Source organism: Brassica napus, chromosome A5 (genome assembly GCF_020379485.1).
Source record: "Brassica napus cultivar Da-Ae chromosome A5, Da-Ae, whole genome shotgun sequence".
In the NCBI taxonomy this organism is placed as follows: domain Eukaryota; kingdom Viridiplantae; phylum Streptophyta; class Magnoliopsida; order Brassicales; family Brassicaceae; genus Brassica; species Brassica napus.
In genome coordinates, this window is record NC_063438.1 from 26,311,455 (window position 1) to 26,334,175 (window position 22,721).

Here is a 22,721-nt window from a genome sequence, read left to right on the forward strand (position 1 = left end):
CACCCAGGTCTGGGGTTCGAATCCCAAACTATGCAATTTATTGCAGATTACAGGAAATCCAGGTTTCAAGTTCCGGAGAGAGCGATCTTCAACATGGTGCAAGTAAATCTGGTCAGGCGTGGATTTTCATAGGACGGCTCAGGTGATGCAGTTAGGCGTAGGTCTTCATAAGGCAGGTAGTATTGTCGGTTGTCGAATCGTATATGTAATCTTTCCTATATCATAATTGTAAGATCATAATAAATCAGCTTAAAAAAAAAAAAAGCAACCAGACAATATATAAATAGTTGCTCGTGCCATTGTGCGTGTAGACATAGTGTTGTCATTCTGGAGTTTTGATGTTTTTGTGATTATATAATTTCCGAGAGACGTCAAGTGCTTTTCTATGAAATATTTAAGCCATGTTATATTTGTAATTTTCATGTTTTCTTTACAGAAAGTATTGTGTGTTGTCAAATAATTATATCTTTTGAATTTAGTGTGCGCATTACATAAGTAAAATTTCAAAAGAAGTTAATAAAATAACCTAACATTTTCATCCACGAATCTATGAGTTTGCATTTCATCTGCCAATAGTTTGAGATATAAGTCATCTGATCAACGCCCATTAAGATAGTAAAATAATACTAAACATAGGATAAGTTATTAAAAGTAGATGTAAGAAACGCAAGGTATCAAATGTAGTTGAACCGGTATCGTGATGGAAACAAATTAAATATTAAGTAAGGTGAAGGCGCATAACAAGCAAAATATATTTTACATGTATATACAAATGTATTAAGTATTAAAAATGCGAAAGAAAAGACAAACGAATGTTAAACGAAATGATGATTATCGCATATTAAGTGGAAATCCTACGTAGCCCACTTCTGTTATATAAACTGTATCGTTGATTGTGACTTCAGCAACTAAGTCCCATATCTCTCATACATTTTCTGTTCTCGAAATGGTTTTGCTTTCATACGCATATCGAATACTACTTATTCATACTCCACTTCTCTTAGTCAGGATTCTGATCAGAATTTACAAATTGTTAATTGCTTTGAGTGCTAAATAGATTAGCAGCTAACCAATAATCAAGTGACTAATCGATCACTTACTGGTTTACTAATGGTATAGGATCGACTAAGTCAGAGCGAGAATTGTTTTTATTTGATACCGTTAAAGAAAAGATGCGTAGAACCAAATCAATGCATATGTTTACAACTTAGTTGATAAAGTTGTATCTTGTATGAAATTGAGAATATTGATGTGGTATGTGTTATATACAGCTTAGAAAGTTGCAAAACTAAGTAGCATATGTTTACAAGTACGATAATTTCCACATCTTAATTACCTACGTTGAACAAATATTAATATACATAAAGTAAAATGTGCATTACTTTATAGATAAAGCAAAGTTTGGATATATGTGGACAAAAATGAATGAAAGAATGTTAATGGAATTTGTGTATAAATTGGAGCCAAATACTGGCACATACTTATATTGGAGCCAAGTACTACTACTGGCACACGCCTATTTATTATCCAGTTTAAACTCTCCGGAACACTCACTTGTAGCACCACTCATCTCAGGTTCACGTGATTATATAAGCGTTGACTACATACAGGTGAATATATTTTTCCTCCATATATCTCATTGTTAAGTTCTTTCATTGCTACTATAGCATCTATGTTCGTTATCCGAAAAGGTGTATATTCCTCAACAGAGCAAGGGCATTTCCATGTGTTTATAGTGTATGGTTAGGACTGTGAGAAAGACTATATATATAGTGTGCAAATGTATACATTAATAAGATGTCTCGTTAATAGTTGCATGTTAATATCTACTTCCTCTGTTATAAAATAATATATACAAGGTTTCAGAATATTTTGATATAGTATGTGTCAATTTTTATTTTCTTTTGTAGATGAATCACGGAAGTAGTAATGTTGGTAATGAAATAGACGAGAATGCTTTGGGAAAGATGGCCTTTTATATCTTACGGTCTGTTGGTCTGTGTTGCCATCTTTTATTCTGTTACAAATACAAAATCACCTGTGTTGGTCTGTGTTGCCATCTTTTATGTTTTTTTGTCTGTGTTTTTCTTTTCTTCTTCAGCTTACGCCTGCCTTTTAACTAATATCATTAACAATTTAACACAACACAAAAACACTCCAAAGTTTTTCTTACTGTCGAATAAAGAAGCTTGTAAATTAATAATCGTTGTTTAATGATAAAGTAACATTTTTGGCAACTAGAGAATTTTAATTGTGGAAAATTATTCACTTTTTCAGTGGAAGATATATAAAAAAAAATTAAATGAACAACTAAGGAGAAATTAAAACCCGTTCCCACTAAGATGAATACAAGTAAGAAATCTTTTATTGAAAATATGGAATATTCTTTCACAGTCAGCTTCAGTACCATATTCGTGTGTGTATGAGGACCATATTTTTTCCAATCTATTTAAAAAACTTTACTAAAATTAATCAAGAAGTGCAATCAAAAAGTCCTATAAGTATTATTAATACAATTTCATATAGTTTGGACTTTGGACGAAAATAAAGAGCATAAATGAGTTAGGAAAGGAAACCTTTATTTTATTTTCAGCAAATATAGAACAAAGATATCAGACACTTCTTTCAAATTAAATACAAAGATATGCATGCTCATCATGTTTCTATAAATACACATACGTTTATTTGTACATAGTCTATCATATCAACGTTCCCTTTGCTCACTCAATTCTTTGAAAACATTTGGGATATTTTCAGACACGACAAGTACAAAGACAGTAGTCTCCAAGAGGAGAAGTCGATCGATGACAGAAACTGGTGATCTTAATTCCGTTCCAGCCATCGGGATCAGGCCGATCCCATTTCTTTTTATCTTCAAAGATTTAACGTAAGTGTATTTACATGACATGAAGAAAATTCAATTTAAAGAAAAAAGTGATGTGTAACGTTTATATATATTTATACATATGAACTTGCAGCCATGTATTCAGTATGGATCCAATTGGGCGAGAGATACTAAGCATGGCCTTTCCAGCGGCTTTAGCTTTAGCTTCTGATCCAGTAGCCTCTCTGATTGACACTGCTTTTATAGGACGTTTAGGAGCGGTTGAGCTAGCAGCGGTTGGAGTATCCATTGCGATATTCCAACAAGCTTCTAGAATCACGATATTCCCAATTGTGAGCGTCACAACTTCCTTTGTGGCTGAGGAAGACACATTGGAAAAAATAAAAGAAGAAGAAGAAGAAGCAAACAAAGCCAAGAATGTTCATGCAAATACTTTGGCTATTCAAGATTCCTTGGAAAAAGGCGTTACGTCAACCACAAGTAACAACAAAAACCAGCCGCAGCAAACGCCAGGTAAATATCATTAATTTTCATTTTCATTCGCTTTTCGTTTTTTTGAAAAAAAAATGATTAATTTTATTCAACTTTCTGATATACCTATGCCTTTCTTCTTTCTTGTTTATGTATGTATATTAAAATTAAAACATTTTTGGAGACATAAACGTCGAATGCAAACGGATTATTAACTTTCAGTTTGTGCTTAGCGTTTATGTTTACACCTCTTGTAATTTAAGTTTACACCTGGCTAAATATTTTTTGAAAAAAAACTAAACAGTGTTTACGAGAAAAAATGTAACGAATTAATCTTGTTTTGTTAAGTTGACGTGAAACTAACTTCGGATACAAAGTCAAACAACGGAAACAAAGCAAATAAGAAAGGAAAGAAGACTATCAAATCAGCATCAACGGCCATGATCATAGGTTTGACCCTAGGCCTTGTGCAAGCTATTGTCTTGATTTTCAGCTCGAAGGTGCTTATAGGCATCATGGGAGTTAAACCGGTATAAAATTATATACATAAATAGACATGCAGACATAGTTGGATAGCCAAAATGTTTAACTAATTTGAGTTCACTTCCGATGATTAGAATTCGGCAGTTTTATCACCAGCGCAAAAGTACTTGACCATACGATCATTAGGTGCTCCTGCATTGCTTTTGTCGCTTTCAATGCAAGGCATCTTCCGTGGCTTTAAGGACACCAAAACTCCTCTTTATGCTACTGGTAAGTTGCTAATTTTTATCATTTTGAAATAACCTTCTTACTATAACATATTACCATGCATATCTTGAGTCTAATATAACATATTTCATATTAATACATGAAACAGTTGCATCAGATGGTCTCAATATCATTATCGACCCCATTTTCATATTTGTGCTTCGCCTTGGCGTCAGCGGTGCCGCCATTGCTCATGTCATTTCTCAGTAAGAGAAAACTCTCACTTTTTCCACTCATGCAGATGTTAATTAAACTGAAACTAGGAAAACCCAAGACTTGCTTTAATTGAGTACCGCTAGACGCATATAAGTTCCTGTGAGGATTATATTAGGATTCTATAGAGATTGGTGGACTATGAACCTTAATCTCTAAAGACTAAAGAGTGTGTGAGAATATAAATTATTTGGGTTAATGCACTTATAGGCAATTTATTTTAACTTGAAAATTCAGGAAACTTAACAAATTAGTCAAGATTTCAATATTTCTGGTCACAGAATCTGAATGAACAAAACTAAAACTAACTGTTTCGTTTGTGTGAAGGTACTTCATGCTTCTTATATTGTTGATCCGCCTCGCTAAAGAAGTTAATTTGATGCCACCAAAATTTGGCGACCTACAGTTCGGAAAGTTCATTAGAAATGGTAGGGACACATTTAATAAAGTTGTTTATTGCAATGATCAAAGTAAAAGCTTATTTTACTAATTAAGAAATAAAACAACTTTTTTCTAAAGTTACGTGAAAACATGATTTCGTTTGTTTTTCAAAATTTTCAATTGTGCTTCTGAAAAATCAAATATTAAATTTCATAGGGGCGTATATGGTTTTACTTTTTATTTTGGAGTAGTGACGGAAAGTATTTATCTACAAAATGGAAATTACGAAAACAAACATGAATGTGGTTTGTGGATATCTAACAAGTTTGTGCCACCAAAATGAAAGGGGGATTAATGCTGGCAAGGACCATAGCTGTGACATTTTGTCAGACCTTAGCAGCATCAATGGCGGCTCGGCTCGGAACGACACCAATGGCTGCATTCCAGATATGTTTACAAGTCTGGTTAACGTCTTCTATGCTTGCTGATGGTCTTGCCGTTGCTGGTCAGGTATGATCAACTATTATTTAAGCTATCATGCTTGCATAGTGTATTTAATATGGTTCGATCAAGTTGCATACAGAAATAATCGTATCATTTAAATCTCTTGCAGGCGATTCTGGCTTGTAATTTTGCCGAAAAGGACTACAACAAAGTGACCGCTGCTGCGTCACGTGTTATACAGGTTAGATATATATCTTCATCTTATTTCCTTCTTATAGTAATAGTTCTAGAACGATACCAATTGTTCTTCTTAATCTTTATAAAAAACTGTAATTAAAACAAATGAATTTGATATGCAGATGAGTTTGGTGTTAGGACTTGGACTGTCCGTTTTTGTCGGACTGGGTCTATACTTTGGTTCCGGGGTATTCTCCAAGGATCCTGCCGTTATTCACCTCATAGCCATTGGAATACCGGTACGTATATTACCATTAAACACTAACAATAAATACTATTGAAATAGATCCACAAGGATATCATACTAGAGCTGAGGAAAAATACTGCATAAAAATGAAAGGGATTAACCCCAGTAATTAATGACTAACAAGAGGTTATATTCGTGTTTCAAAAAAAAAACAAGAGGTTATATTCTTATTATTATTACTAGATTCTTTTTCCGCGCTACGCGCGGATTATATATTTTAAATTCCGAATCCGAACCGAACCGGCAAAAATTCGAACTGAATCTGAACCGAAATTTAGAAATACCCGAATGTAGCTAAAATTTTTAAATCCAAAAACTCGAAACCCGAATAGATCAGAACCGAACCCGAATGGGTATCCGAAATTATGTTGTATTGAAATTATGTTGTTTTAATTAACTGTATTTATCTTTCAGAACTGTTTATATATCTATTTTCATTGGTAACCGAAAAAGATATAAGCATATATTTTCTAAGTAATTTTTACAATAATTTTATTCCATTTTTAAATGTAAATTTGGATAAATGCATAAAATTGAATTTCATTTACCTTAAATTACATCAGATTCAAATCTAAATAAGCAAAACAAACATATGTCTTTCCAGTTAAAATCATTGAGGTTACAGCTTCTCAGCTTGGCTCGGCAAAAACCCTAATCATTCCCATAATGTCCTATAATTTGTATCATTTTAAGTTATTATATATTTGTCTGTGAACACATACATATTTAAAACTCTTATCAAACAAACAAAATTTGTAATTTGTAAAACTTCTAATTTGCTGATATCGAAAACTTTTAATAATATAACATATTAAATAAGTGGTAAATTTGTATAACTGCTGGACCTCTAATACCAAATTAAAATAATACTATTATTATTATTATTTTCATTTTTATTTAATGTTTTGGAATTGTGCACATATATTAAAAACATTTAATTTTATATATTTTCTAAAAAAAACATCATTTAACCATATTTCGTTCAACGCATAAATAATCTGCAAATATAAAATATAAAATAGCATAAAAATAACAAAATTTTATATTGAAAATTGAAAAACTCTTGTAGTTTTAAACAAAAAAACTTCAAACTTCATATACTAAAAACAGAGTGTATAGTAAATATATTTTCGTACATCTATGAATATAGACCTGAGCATTTTATTCGGATCCAAAAATTTGAACCAGAACCAACGCGAAAATACCCGATACGAAACCGGACCGTAAATTTATAAATACCTAGTTGGTTTAAAATTGCCTTACACAAAACAACCGAAGCCGAAAAAAAACAAACCGAATAGACCCATGCCCTAATAGACCCTGCCCCATAAAGAACCGACCTGAATGGATCCGCTGATAAGACCCATTTCATATCCGACCTAAAACATGAATATCCAAAACTATGATTTTATGTGTCTATTTTCTTTGTATTTATTTAATGATTTAGTTGAAATGTCTTTTTGTTAGCAATCTTCGTTTTTATATTAATGATTTTTAAGCAATGTGAAACTTTAAATGTCAAATTTACAATTTATAATTTATAATTTTAATAATTAATAGTTTATTTTGGTTATTTTATAAATTTTAGATAAATATGACGGATTTAGGGTAATTTTGATGGAGTTGGGTACTTCAGTTTTTTGGATCTTAAATACCCGACCCCGAATCGGCTATGGATCCGAAAATGACATGTATTTTTACTATAGATCCAAACCGATCCGGATCCAAGAGGAACCAATCCGAACCTTAAAGGAACCGACTTGTATCCAGATAAAAAAAATTCCAAATACCTAATTGGATCCAAATGCTAAGATCCGAAGGGCTCGGACTTGAGAGGAACTGAACCGAAGACGCGAACTCTCAGTCCTATGTGGATATGTATTATCTTGCATATGTAGATACATACTATTTTTAGCACTGATATATTATGATATTATAGAAATATTACATAGACGATTTTGTATCCGACAATGCTTCCTAATTTATGAAAATTAACGTCTGATTATATCACTTTGAATCGTTCTATTAAATCCACGTCTGGCTATACTTTCTGCACCATATTAAAGATTCTATATGAAAAAGATCTACTAATCTGCATAGTTTGTTCTATTCTAAGATTCTAAAATGAGAATTCATGGTGTAAAATCATTGATTAACCATTAGTAAACCAAAAGAGCAAACAAACTTTCACTTGTAGATCTTTTTTTTTCCTATTTGATTAAGGGGGCATCCGTTTTTGGTGTGGAATATATATGTTGTTCATGCTTAATTTTGATGGAATTAAAATATGCATAGATGGTTTGGTCGGATTATAAGAGATTAAAAGTATTTTTGTGTTTTTTTTCCTAGTATCAATTTATTTTTACAGTAAACAATTTAAATTACTTTTCAATTTAATTTAAATTTTAAAATACCTTGTTTTATAATATGCCATAAAACATTTATCACACACAATTTCATTTGTTTGAATATGTCCATGTTTTCACAAATGATGTAATATATGCATATTGTATCTGTGGCAAAAACTAACATATTTAATTTGCAAAATTATTTTTTACTAAACTGTTAAATTGATCTTAATTTGTTATGTGCAACTTTTCTAATTTCATTTATAAAGACGTGAAGACTCCACAAAATCACAAATATTATTTGAATAGTAAAACAAACAAATAATTATTTACTACATCACTCCACATTACAAATCGTGTAATCTTTTTCTTGACTCACAACACAAAAACAATTTATATGTTCTTCAGGTCATCAAAGAGACATCTAATTTACATAGGATATAAGATGTTTCAGATCAGGAAATAAAGTATTTGGTTGTGGCTTTTGCTTCCTCAGAGACTAATCTGTGTCTCATTCCTTCAAAGCTATAATCTGCAATTCAACAGAAATATCAGAAAAGATTGTAGATTTGCGGACAAATCTGAGGTACACGGAGAAAACACTGAGTCAAATGGCAAAAAAAGAAAAGAAAAGATTGACACTCAGTGAGAAATTCACCTCTGAAAATGCGAGATAAGCGGTGAGAGCTGCCTCCATTTTGCTGAATATTTTGTCAAATTGAACTCAGAAGTAATCGAAAGAAGATCATTCAACTCAGCATTACTATTTGAGGAGAACTGAACATGAGTACATGACCATTCAATTTCACAGAGAAAGCTTGATCCATAATATTCTTCACCAGATCCAAAACTGTCTTGCCTAATTCATGTTTCAATTTAAGAACCGAGGAAGCACCATATGGTTTAGCTGAGAACTTGATTTCATAGCCTCCAGCTCCATCAATTCAGATAGCATTAGTATATCAAATCCTCTTTGTTTCAATTCATCTGACGAAGCTATTCCATCACTTTCTCTTGTGTCACATACTTCTTAGTAAATCGAAAGCTCAAAAACTAAACCAGTAACACGATTACAGGAAAGTGAAATCTATTATTTATTTACTGTGATGATGATGAGTTTCCCTGCGAATGTAGGCCCTTTTAGATAAGCTAATTGCTGCAACTACAGCAGCTCCAGATGAAATCTCGACCTGATGTATGTATTATGTTCCCCCCCCCCCCCCCCCCCGCACAAAGTACCAACCCAATACCCTTAGAACACTTCATCAAGTAACTTAACCCCCTGTACAAAACATGTAGTAGTGTTCTATAAGGAAGATGCCAAAGTGAAAAATTCCAGTTTGAGAAGTTTTGAATTAGTATGACTGATGAATTCTCCTTACCAGTACTGTCTACAGAAATCGTACTTCTTTCTGATGGCTCAACACCAACGACCTGTGTTTTATGTTTTAAGGATGTTTAGGAATAAAGCAATCACAAGGTTAAAACAAAGAACCAAAAGCAAGAGATAAAGAAAGACTTTAATACCACCAGTTCCAATTCGACATTATCTTTGTATATTCTCATATCTCTGGTCATGTAGTTTCAAAGGGATCTTACCAAAATGGAAAATATCTAATTAGGCCACAAACCAAAGCTAGAATAAAAGAGTAAATGCTCTTGATACGTTTTTTTACCTTTGGATTTGCCGTTTTATAAAATTGCTGAAACATATAATTAAGTATTCTTTGTCTTAAGAACTCTCTTTAGCTCTATCCACCGCACCTTTCAGACGTTTCTCTACAGTGTCTCAATATTAAAACATGAGAACTTATAGAAAGTCAAGAAAGATGTGCACAATAACCTTTCTTGGACTTATGGCTCCGCAATATTCTGCATCAAAACTCTACTATTTTCCAAAGAAATAGAAAAGGGGAAACAAAATAAGTAAACCGAAAGAGGGAGAGAGAGAGAGAGAGAGAGAGAGAGAGAGAGAGAGATCTAAAGTTGTCATACATACATGGAGATAAAGCTTTTTGCCGATAAGGGAAAGTAGTCGCCCGCCGTGTGCTGCATCTGCACCGCACTTCACGGTCCGGCCACTGCAAAGAGAACTTCCAGGGGTCAAGGTCCGGTTATGACATCTGAAGAGAAATCTGGATCTTGGAGATTGGATGTAGAATGCTTTATCAAAGGGAAAGAAAATGAATAAATAAATGAGTGATTTAATATCTCCCTGGAATTAAGCCAAACGAACGAAGAATTTTTGGAAGATGTAACAATCCAATTTTTGCAAGGACTCGTGGAGAAGACGAAAGGTTTCCCATAGTTGAGATGCGTATGTAGTTTTGGCTGACATGTCACATAATGATTGGATGATTTTATTTGCAGACGTGGCAGCTTCTCTACTCTTCATATATCCCTTTTAGTATAGGTTAGATTGGTGGGAATCACAGTTTGTAGCAGCGACACAGCCAATAAACTCACTCACTTTTGTATTGGACGGAGTCAATTTTGGAGCATCTGATTTTGCTTACACTGCATACTCCATGGTACGCACTATACTCATTAATCAATTTTCCCAAATGTTTTCTTTTTCTTTCTTTTTCGCACGTTTTTCTTACATTTTGATGTGGTTTCCCGTTGTTAATGAATTATCATAAACCAGGTAGGAGTTGCGGCCGTAAGCATTGCAGCAGTTATTTACATGGCGAAGGTCAATGGTTTTGTAGGAATATGGATAGCTCTTACGATCTATATGGGTCTCCGTGCTGTTACAGGAATTGGCAGGTATTTAAAATTAGGCCCTAACGGGCCATTAGTAAATTGAATCCAGCCCCATTATAGTAGACCATACAGTTTTTGGCTCGTGTGAAATTATGCAGGATGGCAACAGGAACCGGACCGTGGAAATTCTTGCGTGGACGATCCCCTTCATCTTCCTAGGACTTTAGTTATAATGAGATGCATCTTTTTCATTTTTTTGTTTATATATCTCTTGTGTCTTATTTTGTTCTCTTAAACAGTCTCAGATAAATAGTTGGTTCAAACTTTATGTGTTTCTGCATATTCACGCATAAAGGAGCCCTGCAGGCTGGGCTAGACATTTTCTTTGTGGAAAGGTTTGGTTAGGCTAGGTGGTTCAGAAAGTTCCAACGTATCTTTGGTGTTTACCAGAGAACAATAAAGAAACTGTTATTAGTCCTTGGGGTTGTTAAATTTGTTGCCTCCTTCATAAATTTGATGAGCACTAGTATACAACCATATCAATTTTGAAAAAGTTATGAACAATATCAAATTTAAAACTCAATCTAACCAAATCTAACTTTAATATTTCCTTAAACACAAAAAGGAAATTTGATTTGCATTTTTATTATTATATAAGTTTAAAGGTTCCGATGTTCTTTTTTTTAGTTTTAATATTTTTATATTTTTTTAGAAAGTGTTTTCTAAAAAGAATTTCAACTACTTCAACTTTTTACACTTTTATGAAGGTGATTTCAAAATCTCACTTTAATTTAAAATTTCCAGGTTGTGATAATTTATTCAATAGCTAATGCTCTTGTAGCACTTTTTATAATTTCAGAATCACAAGCAAGTTTTTAGTTACTACTCGTTATTTAACTCAAAACTTATCAAATCACAATATATATCATTAATTAAATATTACTTAATTCCAAAAGGAGCAAGACATACAAAGCAAATAACCAAGTCCATGAGCAGGCTAAAGCCGAGAATTAGAGCACATGATGCAATGGTCACAAAGCTTACAATAGATCTAAGCGACACGAGAAACCACAATCTGATCAATGACAGGTCCACAGAGAGATCCCATATCCATTTTCTTGCTATGGTAATAGCCACTGAAAAAAGTAATCCTAGTTCTTGCCCCAATCGCCTTGAACTTGAAACTTGCCATCTTAAAGTGACCTCCACCAACCGAAGTGTGTGGCACTTTCAGTGTATCTCTGGCCGCAAAAGCCTCAACCATCATGGATCCATGGCAGTCGTTTTTAGCATCTCCAACGGCAAAGGAGAGTGTGTATGTTTGACCGGGTGAAGTTCTAATGACTTGTGCAATGGCACTTTCTCTCCCTGCAAGAAGCTCGATCGCGGCTTGTCCAAAGGGGACATTGAAGTACTTGGAGTCTATGAATTTAACTGCCTTTAGTGACTCAATGATCCATCCTGGTAAGGGTGATGTGAGATCTTCTTGTTTAGGTGGGAGAAGGACTCCTTGTGTTGAGTTCACTAGACGGTGAGGACCTTCTTCAAATCCACCGTTCTTCACTAAGTTCCCTGCATTTAAAATAATTATGAGACAAATCCTACAAATAGATATGAAAACTGAGGAAGGATAGATAGACACTAAGCATTATAGCTTAACCGAATAAACCGGTAAAAACCAAAGACACTAACCAAACCAAAGACCAGAACCCAATTGAAACCAAACCAAAGACCAGAACCAAATTGAAACCAAACCAAAGACCAGAACCAAACTGAAACCAAACCAAAGACCAGAACCAGATTAAACCAAAACAAAGACCAGAACCAGATTAAACCAAACTAAAGACCAGAACCAAATTGAAACCAGACCAGAACCAAATTAAACCAAACCAAAACGAAAGAGGTTAATAGTATACCTTTGGTGTACATTGGATGAACAAGCTCTTTAATGGCGACAGCGTCCAACAAAGGACCACAAGCTGGATCTTCTTGAACTCCAGGATTATGGAAAGTCACCGTAACCACAGAAGTCTTGGCCACGAAAGCCCAAGCGTACACGTCACCACCGAAGCTGTTGTAGAGCGTCTGAAGCGGCAAGTCACCGGACTGAGGAGGCACAGAGACGCGAAGGACCTCGTCTTGCGCGCAAGTTCTTGACGCGCCGAACGTGAGCGCGTAGAGAGAGCCCGGCTTGACTTTTAGTTTCTGAGAGATCTTGGCCTCGTTACCGAGCCTCACGGCGTGGACGCCGTGCGCTACGGGGAAGTACATTCCTCCCGGTTGAGGACCACCGGCGATGTACTCGACGAAACCGGTGGTTACCCACTCGGGCAAGGCGGTTTTGCCGAGTAGAACTGTTTTTTTCATGTCGGTCTTCTTTGGTGACTCCTCGAAGTTACCATTGCGAAGAAAGCCTAAAGAAGTAAACAGAACATAAAAAGATAAGATCTACATACATAGATAGAATCTTTCACTCCAAGAAACACCATATCTTGATTTAGGTTCCTAGACGGAGAGAGTGAGAGAGTGTTTACCTTCATAGGCAGGAGCTCCAAGAGCAGCAGCACATAAGACTAGTAAGAGAGGTATAACAATGGCTTTAGACACCGCCATTTTTCTCTTTTGGCACAGAGAAGAGTTGAGTGAGGAGCTTCAGTGAGAGTTAGAGGAAGACTATGCTGCGACTTTATACAGGGAAAGTGATTTAAAGCGAGTTGGGGGAAGATAGAGAGAGAGATAGAGTAAATCACGTTGAAAGAGTCAATGTAAATGGACCCCATTGATGCAGTTTGTCTGTATGTCTAGCTGAGAGCTATACCAGAGTTTCTCCTTGATTCGTGCTCCTCTAATTTCTTATTGGCACTTGTGCTCTGACAACTTTTCACACTCCCCACATTTGAAGTGTATAAAGACTTCCATTGGTAGTAAATTCGTATAGTAATTGTTATATTTCATATAGTTACTATTAGAATCTAGAGGAATTGAGACGGGGTGCACAAAAAAAGAAGAAGAGGGACTGAGACGGAGTAACGTTTGGTGAGTAATGCAAATTTGATAATAAACATGAGGAGAACGGACTAGAAAAAGAGTTTAACATGTTCTTGTGTTAGCAAAATATTAGAGATCTGCTTTTTACAAAAATAAAAATATGAGAGATCTACTACTTTATTTCTTTTTGTAAACTACTACTTTATAATTTAAGCCAGAGCTAATAGTTTTAGGTGGGTAACAGAACAATTATTCCCAAGAATACTACTTCATTCGTTTCTTAAAAAAATGTCACTTTTATGTTTTTTATACAGATTAAATAAATATTTGAGATGTATTTATGTTTTTTTAATGACACATATTCGATCAATAGTATTCGAGATAAATAAATTTATTTATAAAATTAATACAATATAAAATAAATATTAAAATAAAAAGTAAGTATAATTTTTATTAAAATTTTAAAATGATATTTCGTGTATCACAAGAAGAAAAAATGTTAAAATGATATTTAAAAAAAAAAACAGAGGAAGTATGAACTTAACCTAATATATACTCCTATGTGTTTTAAAAACAACCGTTCTAACTGTGTTTACTTTGGACAACAACACAAAAATTATGTTATTGAGAAGAGCATATACGAAATTTGTAGGACATTTATTCTTCTTAACGGGATTTGCGGCAGATGGAACTGTAATTACGTAGTTATGGAGTGAGAGAAGGTGTTTGCAATTGTGGATTTGGCTGGTTTCCAATAATAATTGAGGGGTTTAAATGAATTATCCCACACATATGGGCAAGAAAATCAGACGCATGTGCAATGTTATTTATGACTATAGTTATTGTCAGTGAACGCATGTGACATACAACACAAAATTACACGTTTCTGTGGGGTCGAACTCCCATTTTATATCCACACTATCCCTTATGTGCCCACGCGGCCTTGTTTGCAATTATTAATTTCCAAATACTCTTGTTTTATCATCTTCTTCTTTCACTTGCATTTTCGTTTTTTCAACGGATTAAATTGTTGTAACCATAAAGTTTTACGAGGAACAGTATCACTTTTGGTAACACCTAGATATTAACCAATGAAAAATAAGATAAAACTCATAAAGGTAAGCTAGTTTAACAGATGCTTTGTATTGATGTCTTGTTTCTATAAAGGCCCAAGACTTAATATCAGATGGGCTCAGAAACAATGCTGGTCCGGGCCTTAAGCCCATACATGTCCATAATATTACCTTTTAGCATACCCATGTAACCTTTATCTTTTCGAATTCAAGCTAGCTAGACTGTTAACTCCATGGAGAAATGGTACTAAACCCAATTATCAAAGCGAAATTAAAAAAAGTTCATCACTTTGATCATCATGAGGTATGGTATTGAGATGCTTGTGAGACGAGTTTCAGCGATACCTCAACATTCGATTCCTTCTAGCTTCCATCTTCTTCCTCGTTTTTGCTCATCTTCTTCTGCTTCGCCTAGTTCCAAGCTGTTCATTGGAGGTTTGAATGAGTTATATAGTGTGGCACAGTATACACATTTACATTGATAAAGTTACGATTTTGATAGATACCCGTATGCAGGATTATCTTACTCTGTGGACGAACAATCTCTCAAAGACGCTTTCTCTTCCTTCGGGAAGATCGAAGAAGGTAAGTGTTTTGATCGGAATCTATAAACTCTTCCAGGTGTTCGATGAAATGTCTGAATGAACATTTGGCTTGGACTTTTATTGTTTATATGTGTTGGCTTTATTAATGATCTGTGTTATCCATTGCCACTTTTAGTGTCTTTGATGTGTAATATATTTATGTTTTCAGTTAGGATTGCTTACGACAAGGGAAGTGGGAGGTCAAGAGGATTCGGTTTTGTTGATTTTGCTGAGAAAGACGATGCTCTTTCTGCAAAACACGCCATGGATGGAAAGGTAAAGAAGAAGAAGATGATTTGTTTTGCTATCTCTGTGAATGGTGATCTTAAGTAATAAATCTTTGTTACAGGGATTATTTGGTCGGCCATTGAGGATAGGTTTTGCACTTCAGAAGGTGCGTGGTGGTCCTGTGGTTGTTCAACGTTTTGGGAAACCTAATAGCGACAGAGAGAAGAAGGTCTTCAAGTGATGTCTGCATCATCTCATAGGATCAACCAAATGACAATAGTCAGCATTGTTTGTATACGCTCATGGTTGTCTTTGGTTTAACTTTGTGGTATCAAAAAGTTGTAGTGTGAAAGACTTTGACTTTATAAAGATTTTACACAGAGAATAAGAGTAGCTTATGATTTGTGCTGAACAGCTAAACAATCGTTTGCGTAAATTTAAGGACTGAGGAAGACAATGAATGAAGAAACATTGGATTTATTCATGAAGAAGATGAATAAGAAAGAATAGGTATTTGGGGAAGAGATTCCACCCAAGGTATGTTTTCAAGACATTGGCATAGGTTTGTTCTCTAAGAATGATCTGAAAATTATAAAGGCTTGACGAGGACGATGTAGAGGCACTTCATGACCAGCTCCTGTCACTGTCACTAATGTAAGTCCTTTGTACACTTGACTCCATCCACCAACCTACACATTACAATACGTTTTTCCCTCAAAATCAGTCTGTTTCTGCATAGATATTAACTAGAAGAAGCTCAAATTTTCCTCACCTTGCCGTGATCATACCAAGGGTACCAGTTTGTGATGGTTGCCAGCTTCAGTGCATCTATAGAGTATCTAGTTGCAGTTATAGGAACCACCGCATCTGTATCTCCACTGCATATTATGTAGAGAAAGATTGATCCAAGTAATCTTCATTTGCTATTAAGGGTAACATCAAAACAAATTGTTACCTGAAGACCCATATTTTGAGACCTGCAGCAATCAATTCTCTGTATATTGGTAGCATAGAAACAGGAGAATCTGTCCAATAGTTTCCTACAATATCACTGCAAGAGACCAGAAAAAAAACTCAATACATATATATAAACCTTTTGATACAATCAGAAGTAGAAACTTTTCTAGACCTGCATGACTTCCAAGGGTAAGATAAGCGAGTGACATTAGCATGTAGAGCCTTCTGAACTTCGACCCGGTTAAAGTAAACATTAGAATACCTCTCTGTGCAAGGATCATAAGCTCTTGACATCCATGGCTGAGTTTATCCAACGCAAAGTGTAGCATTAGCCCATAAAAAAACAAAAAAAAAAGAACCAATCGTATGAAACTTACATAGCGACCCTTCAAGAAGCTCTTGAGTTGTACAGTATTATTGCAAGGTTTTGTAAAAATGCTGTACGGATCGATATTGCCTTGCTCTAGTTCAGCACTTCTCAAAGCTTCCATACACTGTAAAGAAGGATGCTGGGAGGATACTGAGTAGCAGGCTGTCTTTAGCTGGTGATAAGTGGAATCAGAGATGAGACCATGATTCCACCAATACTCAAATGTTCCTATGTAATCATGATAGTCATCTGTAACAGCATTTCCCACCTGAATAAGCAAAACATAATAAAATAAAAATCCCCAAAAAAGTTACAAAGTTCTTGAAATGTTTAAATCTTTTACCATAAAACCTTTGAGGTTTATAGAAGGGTTCTTGAAGCCTTTGTTTCTTTCATGGACAAGTTTGGACAGCTGAGGAACAAAATGACCTGCATAGCTTTCTCCAACAATGTAAAAGTCTCTGTGTTTGTATTGTGGAAACCTCTCAAACCAGTTGACAAGAAATCTATAGGAATCTTCAGCTGCAGATTCCATCAAAGACAATCAGAGGGTCTGAAAAAATAAGGTTATGAGAGACAGCAAAGAGTTGTTGTTGTTACCAGTTCTCTGATCACCGGTTGTGTAAAGATCTGAAGTTGAGTTTGTATATGAGAAACCAACTCCAGCTGGAGACTCCAAGAAGAGCAAGTTCGCCACTGAGAAAGAGAAAACAAATCTGAGGAGCCATTCATTGGAGAGAGACTTGTAGAAAGTATCTTACATTTGTTCCAAGCATAGAGTTTGTTATATAGAGTTTTCCCATCAGACCCAACACGAAAAGGACCAACTTCTTCAGTAGCACCATAAGCAACAGAGGAACAACCTGGACCTCCATTGAGCCACAGGACCAAAGGTCGAGACTTCGGGTCACGGGTCGTTGGGGACTCGACCAGCCAGTAGAACAAAGCTCTTCCACGTTGTTCGTTCACGGTGACGTAACCTGAGTACTGTCTGAAATCGACGTTACTAGGCTGTCCAGGTAACTGAGTGATCCTGTCTCTCTTTTGTTCTTCTACGTATGTGGAAGAAGAGACAAAACTTGAAGAAACTGCGAGTAAGAGAGAGAGTAGAAGAAGATGAGAGTAACCCATGAAGTCAGATCTAAGAGATTTAGATCTAGAACTCTTGGATTCCCCTCACGATTGGGAAGATTTTTTCAGAGAGTAAGAGAAGGAGTAGGAGACATTTAATGTTCTCGAAGTCAAACTTACAGCTACTTAACAGATCAGTTCACCACTAGCTAACTGAGAAACTGAAATACTTTGGCAGTTTGACCCTAAAATACTTTTATAGTTATTTTCTTTCCTTTTTGGTAAAAAGGTGTATTTTGGTAAAACAAAATTGCTTTTTTCTCTTCTTTTTCTGGGTATAAAAATGTATTTTGGTAAAACAAAGATGATTTGACAGGTTTTTATTTTATTTTAACTAATTATATGTACGTAAGCACAACTAATCCATCAGATGAACAATATCAATGACTAATCTGATACTATCATGGTCGACCCTGAAATTTTGGAAGCCGTAGGCGATTTAGTAAAGATTTTAATAAAAAAATTTTTTTTGTAAATTTGGAAGCATATGTTTATGTTATTTTGCTCAAAAAAATTAGAGGTTATATGGGAATGTTTTATTCAGTTTGGTCCAGGACTGGCCATGGATACTATTGCTCTGTTAAATTATTTGATAGTTAGTTATTTGGTTTAGTTTAATTACTAGAATAATCTCAACTCTAATTACCTTTTCATTGAATAACTCATGATACTTCAAACATGGTCTATATATACATAACTCACGACCAAACTGTAATAATTTAAGAGAAAATGACCAACTTCTATGTGGTTCTTAATTGGGAGGAGATCAAAAGTTATCAAGTGCAAATAGGAGAAACGTGTCCTTTAGTGTCCAGCTTCACATTGGAGCATGAAGCTGTTGAGACGACATCTTGTTGAGTTTGGTCGACTAGTTTAACGTTTTGCATTGAAATGCCTTGACATGGGATGCTTTTGCTGCACTCAAATTTAACAGCTACGGGTCTTGAGCTCGTCCCTTGTATGTTTTTGTACAACACATTGCTTACTTGCACCGCAGATTTCTACCACATATCTCATATCAGTTTTTATTGCTATTGTTACTATAACTGTGTAGAAAAAGATTTGTTTATTTGGTTCAAACCTGTTGGGGACATGATTCAACACGATCACAATAGTCCTGGTTGATGATTATTGGGTTCGTGACGTTTTTCATTATGATGTCTTGGAATATGATATTTTTTGCCACTCCATGTCCTCCCTGTTCATGAATAGTTGTGATAGTTAATGTCTTCTTAATTAAAACATCATCCTAAGTTTAATTGTTAAATAACAGAAAATATTGACTACCACATTTGAAACATCATCCTATAAATTAATCGAGTGATGGGGATTTACCTGCCAAGTCTTGATTCTCACACCATTAGTGGTTCCTATAAGAGTCGCTTTGTTGACCACCACATTTGAAACATATGCTTCTGAGTTATTTGCTCCCAAACTCCCAATGCTATAAAAACAGTAGTTACGTAGTCAACAGTCAGCACATGGTTTTAACCTTATATTCTTTGAAATTTGACATATATAGAGACCAAATAAAATGCTTGTGTTAGAGCGCCTAAAATCATTTTTAAAACATTGAATCTAATTTTACTATATATTTTAATAACATGTAGCATCGAATTATTTTGAGCATCTCTTAATTTTTTTTTCTGAATTAAAATCGTTGGTTTCAAGTTGATAAAAATTAGTTGGTAGCTCCCCAACAAAGAAGTTGACAAATAGAGTGTTGGTATAGAGCATGTTTGCTAAAGATAAGATGAAAACGAAAACTTTAGGTGAAAATAAGGAGAGAGATGGTTAGACCTGATTCCATGACCTGGTCCGCATGTAATGCCCGTCGCTCTCACATTCTCCGACCCACTCACTATCGATATACAATCATCACCTTCATCACCAAAAACAAATCCAACACATTTATTTATTATCCAAAAGAAAACAAACAAATATTATATAGCTCACTTGTTTTCCTTTACTATATCAAACACATATCTTATAAGAAAAGCAATTCGAGTGTAAAGTTTGATATGAAAATATCTAATTTCCTCATATTGCAAAGTTAATAATAATAATAACTGTAATCAGAAGAAGAGAAGTTCAAAAGTAAACTGTTTTATAGGAATAATTTCATTTATCTATTAACTTCTTGAAAATTTTGACAAAACGATACGAAAGTAGGGAGTACATTTAACATCTAAAAAGAATTATTACCAGTACGGATGATAGAATCTTGAATGAGGATATTGCGAGTTCCGGTAACGTGAATCCCATCAGTGTTAGGACTATTACCCGGAGAGGTGACCATAAGATTCAAAGCCTTCACGTTTTCGCAATCCTGAAACGTCATATGCATTTGCTGTGCGTTTTCCAACCTAATGTTACTTACCATCAAGTTCTTGCACTCCACAAACGTAACCGCCTGCCACATTAGTTTATTTAATCACATTAATTCATTATTTAATATTTATAAGTAGCAATAAGGTAAGGGCGTTTGAGGTTCTCACCGTTGGAGCACCCAGGCATGGCTGTTTAACGAAAAGAAAATGGTATTCAATATCAGTTTCTAGAGTTTTAAGTCCTTTATGACTTATGAGACAATGATCCGAATTAAGAACTTACAAGATTAGGATTGATCTTGCAAGAATTTGGCCACCATTTATTTCCATTACCGTCGATGCGTCCACCTCCTTCAACACGAAGGTTATTTACAGCTTCAAAAACAATCCAGAGCCTACGTTCCTTGTAGGCTGATGGATCTTTCCATGCCTCAATCTTTCCGTAAATCTAATTCGCATTCACAAGAAGTTATAAATAAGATGATGAAACGTTATACATAAAACAATAACTAAGCCTATACTTGCATTGGCTTATATCTTACCTTAAAAACAATCAATGATGATTTGCATGGACCGGAGAATTTGACCGACTTAAGAGTGTAAGCTCTACTTTTCGGAACCACGACGTAAACTGTCCCGGTTGATGAACAAGCTGCGTTCCAAGCTTTCTTGAATGCCTACAATATATTTCATATTAAAATTGAATATAAAATTTTAATTGATTGTATTTTCCATAGAAAAACATTACGGTTACCTGAGAATCGTCGTTTCCGTTGGCTTTAGCACCGAAAGATTTGACGTTAAAAGCTCGAGGAGAAGATGCAGGAGCATATCCATGGCGATTTTTCATGTGATTGTTACGTGTAATGTGACCATGTAGATGATTGGTTTCAAGATACAAATCGGGAGACATGGACTGATCATATCTAGGATCAAATGGGTAGCTGCTGGAACAGAAACGAAGAGACGCTGAGAGAATTGTTAATAAGATTATGGTCTTTTGATACATTATTTTGGGTAAATTCTCTCAAAGTTAGATTAAGGTTGGGTTTGACGTAGAAGAGGAAAGAAATGAGTGATGTGTCATAGAGAATGCAAAAGTGCCTATATTTATAGAGATGAAAGAGGGAGACAAAGAAGTATAAAGTTGAAAGAGATTTAGAAAAAATTAAATATGTTCGTTATAATTCCTCACTTTCATTACTCAAATCGTTTCCTAAAAAATGTACAGTGACGTTTACTTTAGTTTGATTAATATACACGAATTAAAGACACTTTGACAGAAAATTGAATTAAGATAAATGAACTATAAACATTACTTTTTTGCTATAACATTCCTAACGTAAAATTTATAAGCAATAAAATCATTTGCGTTTTCAGGATAATAAATAAGGAAATTTTCAAAGTTGGTCTTTTCAGAACAAGTTATCAAATAGAAATTGTATTTCTGACGTCATGTTGTACGCTCACATAGTTCACCATTCTCTTGATGGATCGTTTTAGGGCATTGGATTAAAGTCTAAAGGTAAGGTTTTGAAAATCTTGGTTTGTTTTTTCTTTTGACTAAGATGTTTTTTTACCTTAAAATCTTGGTTTGTTTTTTCACTTACAAAAATTCGAGATATTTTTTTACAAGAACATGCCCTAGGTTTTTGTTTGGATTTTAAGTTAATCATGTTCTAAAAGCACTATATTGAGTTATTTTTAATTATTAGCTGAACTTTTGTTAATATGACTATATTTACTAATGCAGTATTCGAAATAGGCAAAGGTGAATTGCATGACTTGGTCTCATATTAATTACACTTTTACTTTATAATTGGTTTAAATTAAACCCGTAAATTTCTTATGTGATGGGAAAAGATTGGCTAACAATTTGAAAATTCTGGTCATATCCCAAAATTCATGGGTAAGAGACATGAATGTAAGAGAGCTTCATATACACATGTTTATTTAAAAAAGAGCTGAAAATGGAAGAGCTAATCTCGGCCTAAACAGAGAAAGTAAGTATTGACTTTGGGTTTTAGTTAGGTTATCTGCAAATAACTGAAATATAAAGTCTCTCAAGTAAAAGCAGTTTTGTTGGTTAAAGCTTTAACTTCAACTTTGTTAGTTATTTCTTCAATCCAATTCCAACCCGTTAACCTTTTCATACTTCGGTCTCAGATCATTTGAAGCCGAATATTTGTAGCCAGTTAGAAAACAATTCAACTCTTATAGTATGAGTGTTTCCCTTCAATATTGTTGTATTGTGGTCAAAGTACGTCTTTGTGTTTTCGGTAAGAAACCAAATTCACGTTTACTTCTTTTTCGGTGGTATCTCTACTGTGGAAAGGTAATGCCCCTAAACTAGAAGAATTCCAACTACGTAAAACTATACACTGCAGAGAAATATTGTTTCGAAAAATATTACAATCG

At 34.5% G+C, this 22,721-nt stretch overlaps 5 protein-coding genes and 1 long non-coding RNA gene across 7 annotated transcripts; 2 read left to right on the forward strand and 4 right to left on the reverse strand.

Annotated features, from left to right (window-relative positions):
- The first annotated feature begins 1,394 nt into the window (after positions 1-1,394).
- LOC106345607 (protein DETOXIFICATION 43-like) lies at positions 1,395-11,119 on the forward strand. 2 transcript variants are annotated; one of them, XM_048780053.1, is made up of 14 exons: positions 1,395-1,610; positions 1,911-1,995; positions 2,758-2,887; positions 2,979-3,358; positions 3,665-3,846; positions 3,934-4,069; positions 4,176-4,272; positions 4,607-4,707; positions 5,007-5,170; positions 5,274-5,345; positions 5,464-5,580; positions 10,372-10,467; positions 10,584-10,705; positions 10,801-11,119. In XM_048780053.1, the coding sequence occupies exons 1-14, from the start codon at positions 1,410-1,412 to the stop codon at positions 10,859-10,861; spliced, it is 1,944 nt and encodes a 647-aa protein (XP_048636010.1). In that variant the 5' UTR covers positions 1,395-1,409; the 3' UTR covers positions 10,862-11,119. The 2 variants fall into 2 exon arrangements, with proteins under 2 accessions (XP_048636010.1, XP_013640238.2); XM_013784784.3 differs by lacking the exon at positions 1,911-1,995 and having other exon boundaries at positions 1,474-1,610.
- LOC106444406 lies at positions 8,213-10,338 on the reverse strand. Its single transcript, XR_007339589.1, has 5 exons — positions 9,936-10,338; positions 9,613-9,824; positions 9,464-9,530; positions 8,595-9,370; positions 8,213-8,468 (listed from the first exon to the last, which is right to left on the reverse strand). It is a non-coding gene; the product is annotated as an uncharacterized LOC106444406 (long non-coding RNA).
- Positions 11,120-11,547: 428 nt separating the features above from the next.
- Positions 11,548-13,409, reverse strand: LOC106452857. Its single transcript, XM_013895039.3, has 3 exons — positions 13,177-13,409; positions 12,559-13,056; positions 11,548-12,214 (listed from the first exon to the last, which is right to left on the reverse strand). Exons 1-3 carry the CDS (start codon positions 13,253-13,255, stop codon positions 11,694-11,696), a joined length of 1,098 nt encoding a protein of 365 aa, XP_013750493.2. The 5' UTR covers positions 13,256-13,409; the 3' UTR covers positions 11,548-11,693.
- Positions 13,410-14,902: 1,493 nt separating this feature from the next.
- LOC106452860 (glycine-rich RNA-binding protein 4, mitochondrial-like) lies at positions 14,903-15,914 on the forward strand. Its single transcript, XM_013895042.3, has 4 exons — positions 14,903-15,138; positions 15,220-15,288; positions 15,457-15,563; positions 15,637-15,914. Exons 1-4 carry the CDS (start codon positions 15,003-15,005, stop codon positions 15,754-15,756), a joined length of 432 nt encoding a protein of 143 aa, XP_013750496.2. The 5' UTR covers positions 14,903-15,002; the 3' UTR covers positions 15,757-15,914.
- LOC106452858 (serine carboxypeptidase-like 27) lies at positions 15,896-18,134 on the reverse strand. Its single transcript, XM_013895040.3, has 8 exons — positions 17,604-18,134; positions 17,443-17,538; positions 17,186-17,364; positions 16,850-17,110; positions 16,645-16,772; positions 16,471-16,566; positions 16,288-16,393; positions 15,896-16,204 (listed from the first exon to the last, which is right to left on the reverse strand). Exons 1-8 carry the CDS (start codon positions 17,971-17,973, stop codon positions 16,061-16,063), a joined length of 1,380 nt encoding a protein of 459 aa, XP_013750494.2. The 5' UTR covers positions 17,974-18,134; the 3' UTR covers positions 15,896-16,060.
- A 466-nt stretch (positions 18,135-18,600) lies between these two features.
- LOC106452859 (polygalacturonase QRT2) lies at positions 18,601-22,332 on the reverse strand. The gene is made up of 9 exons (XM_013895041.3): positions 21,058-22,332; positions 20,846-20,980; positions 20,587-20,751; positions 20,472-20,492; positions 20,179-20,386; positions 19,774-19,855; positions 19,309-19,417; positions 19,055-19,171; positions 18,601-18,974 (listed from the first exon to the last, which is right to left on the reverse strand). The coding sequence occupies exons 1-9, from the start codon at positions 21,310-21,312 to the stop codon at positions 18,750-18,752; spliced, it is 1,317 nt and encodes a 438-aa protein (XP_013750495.1). The 5' UTR covers positions 21,313-22,332; the 3' UTR covers positions 18,601-18,749.
- Between the last annotated feature and the right edge of the window lie 389 nt (positions 22,333-22,721).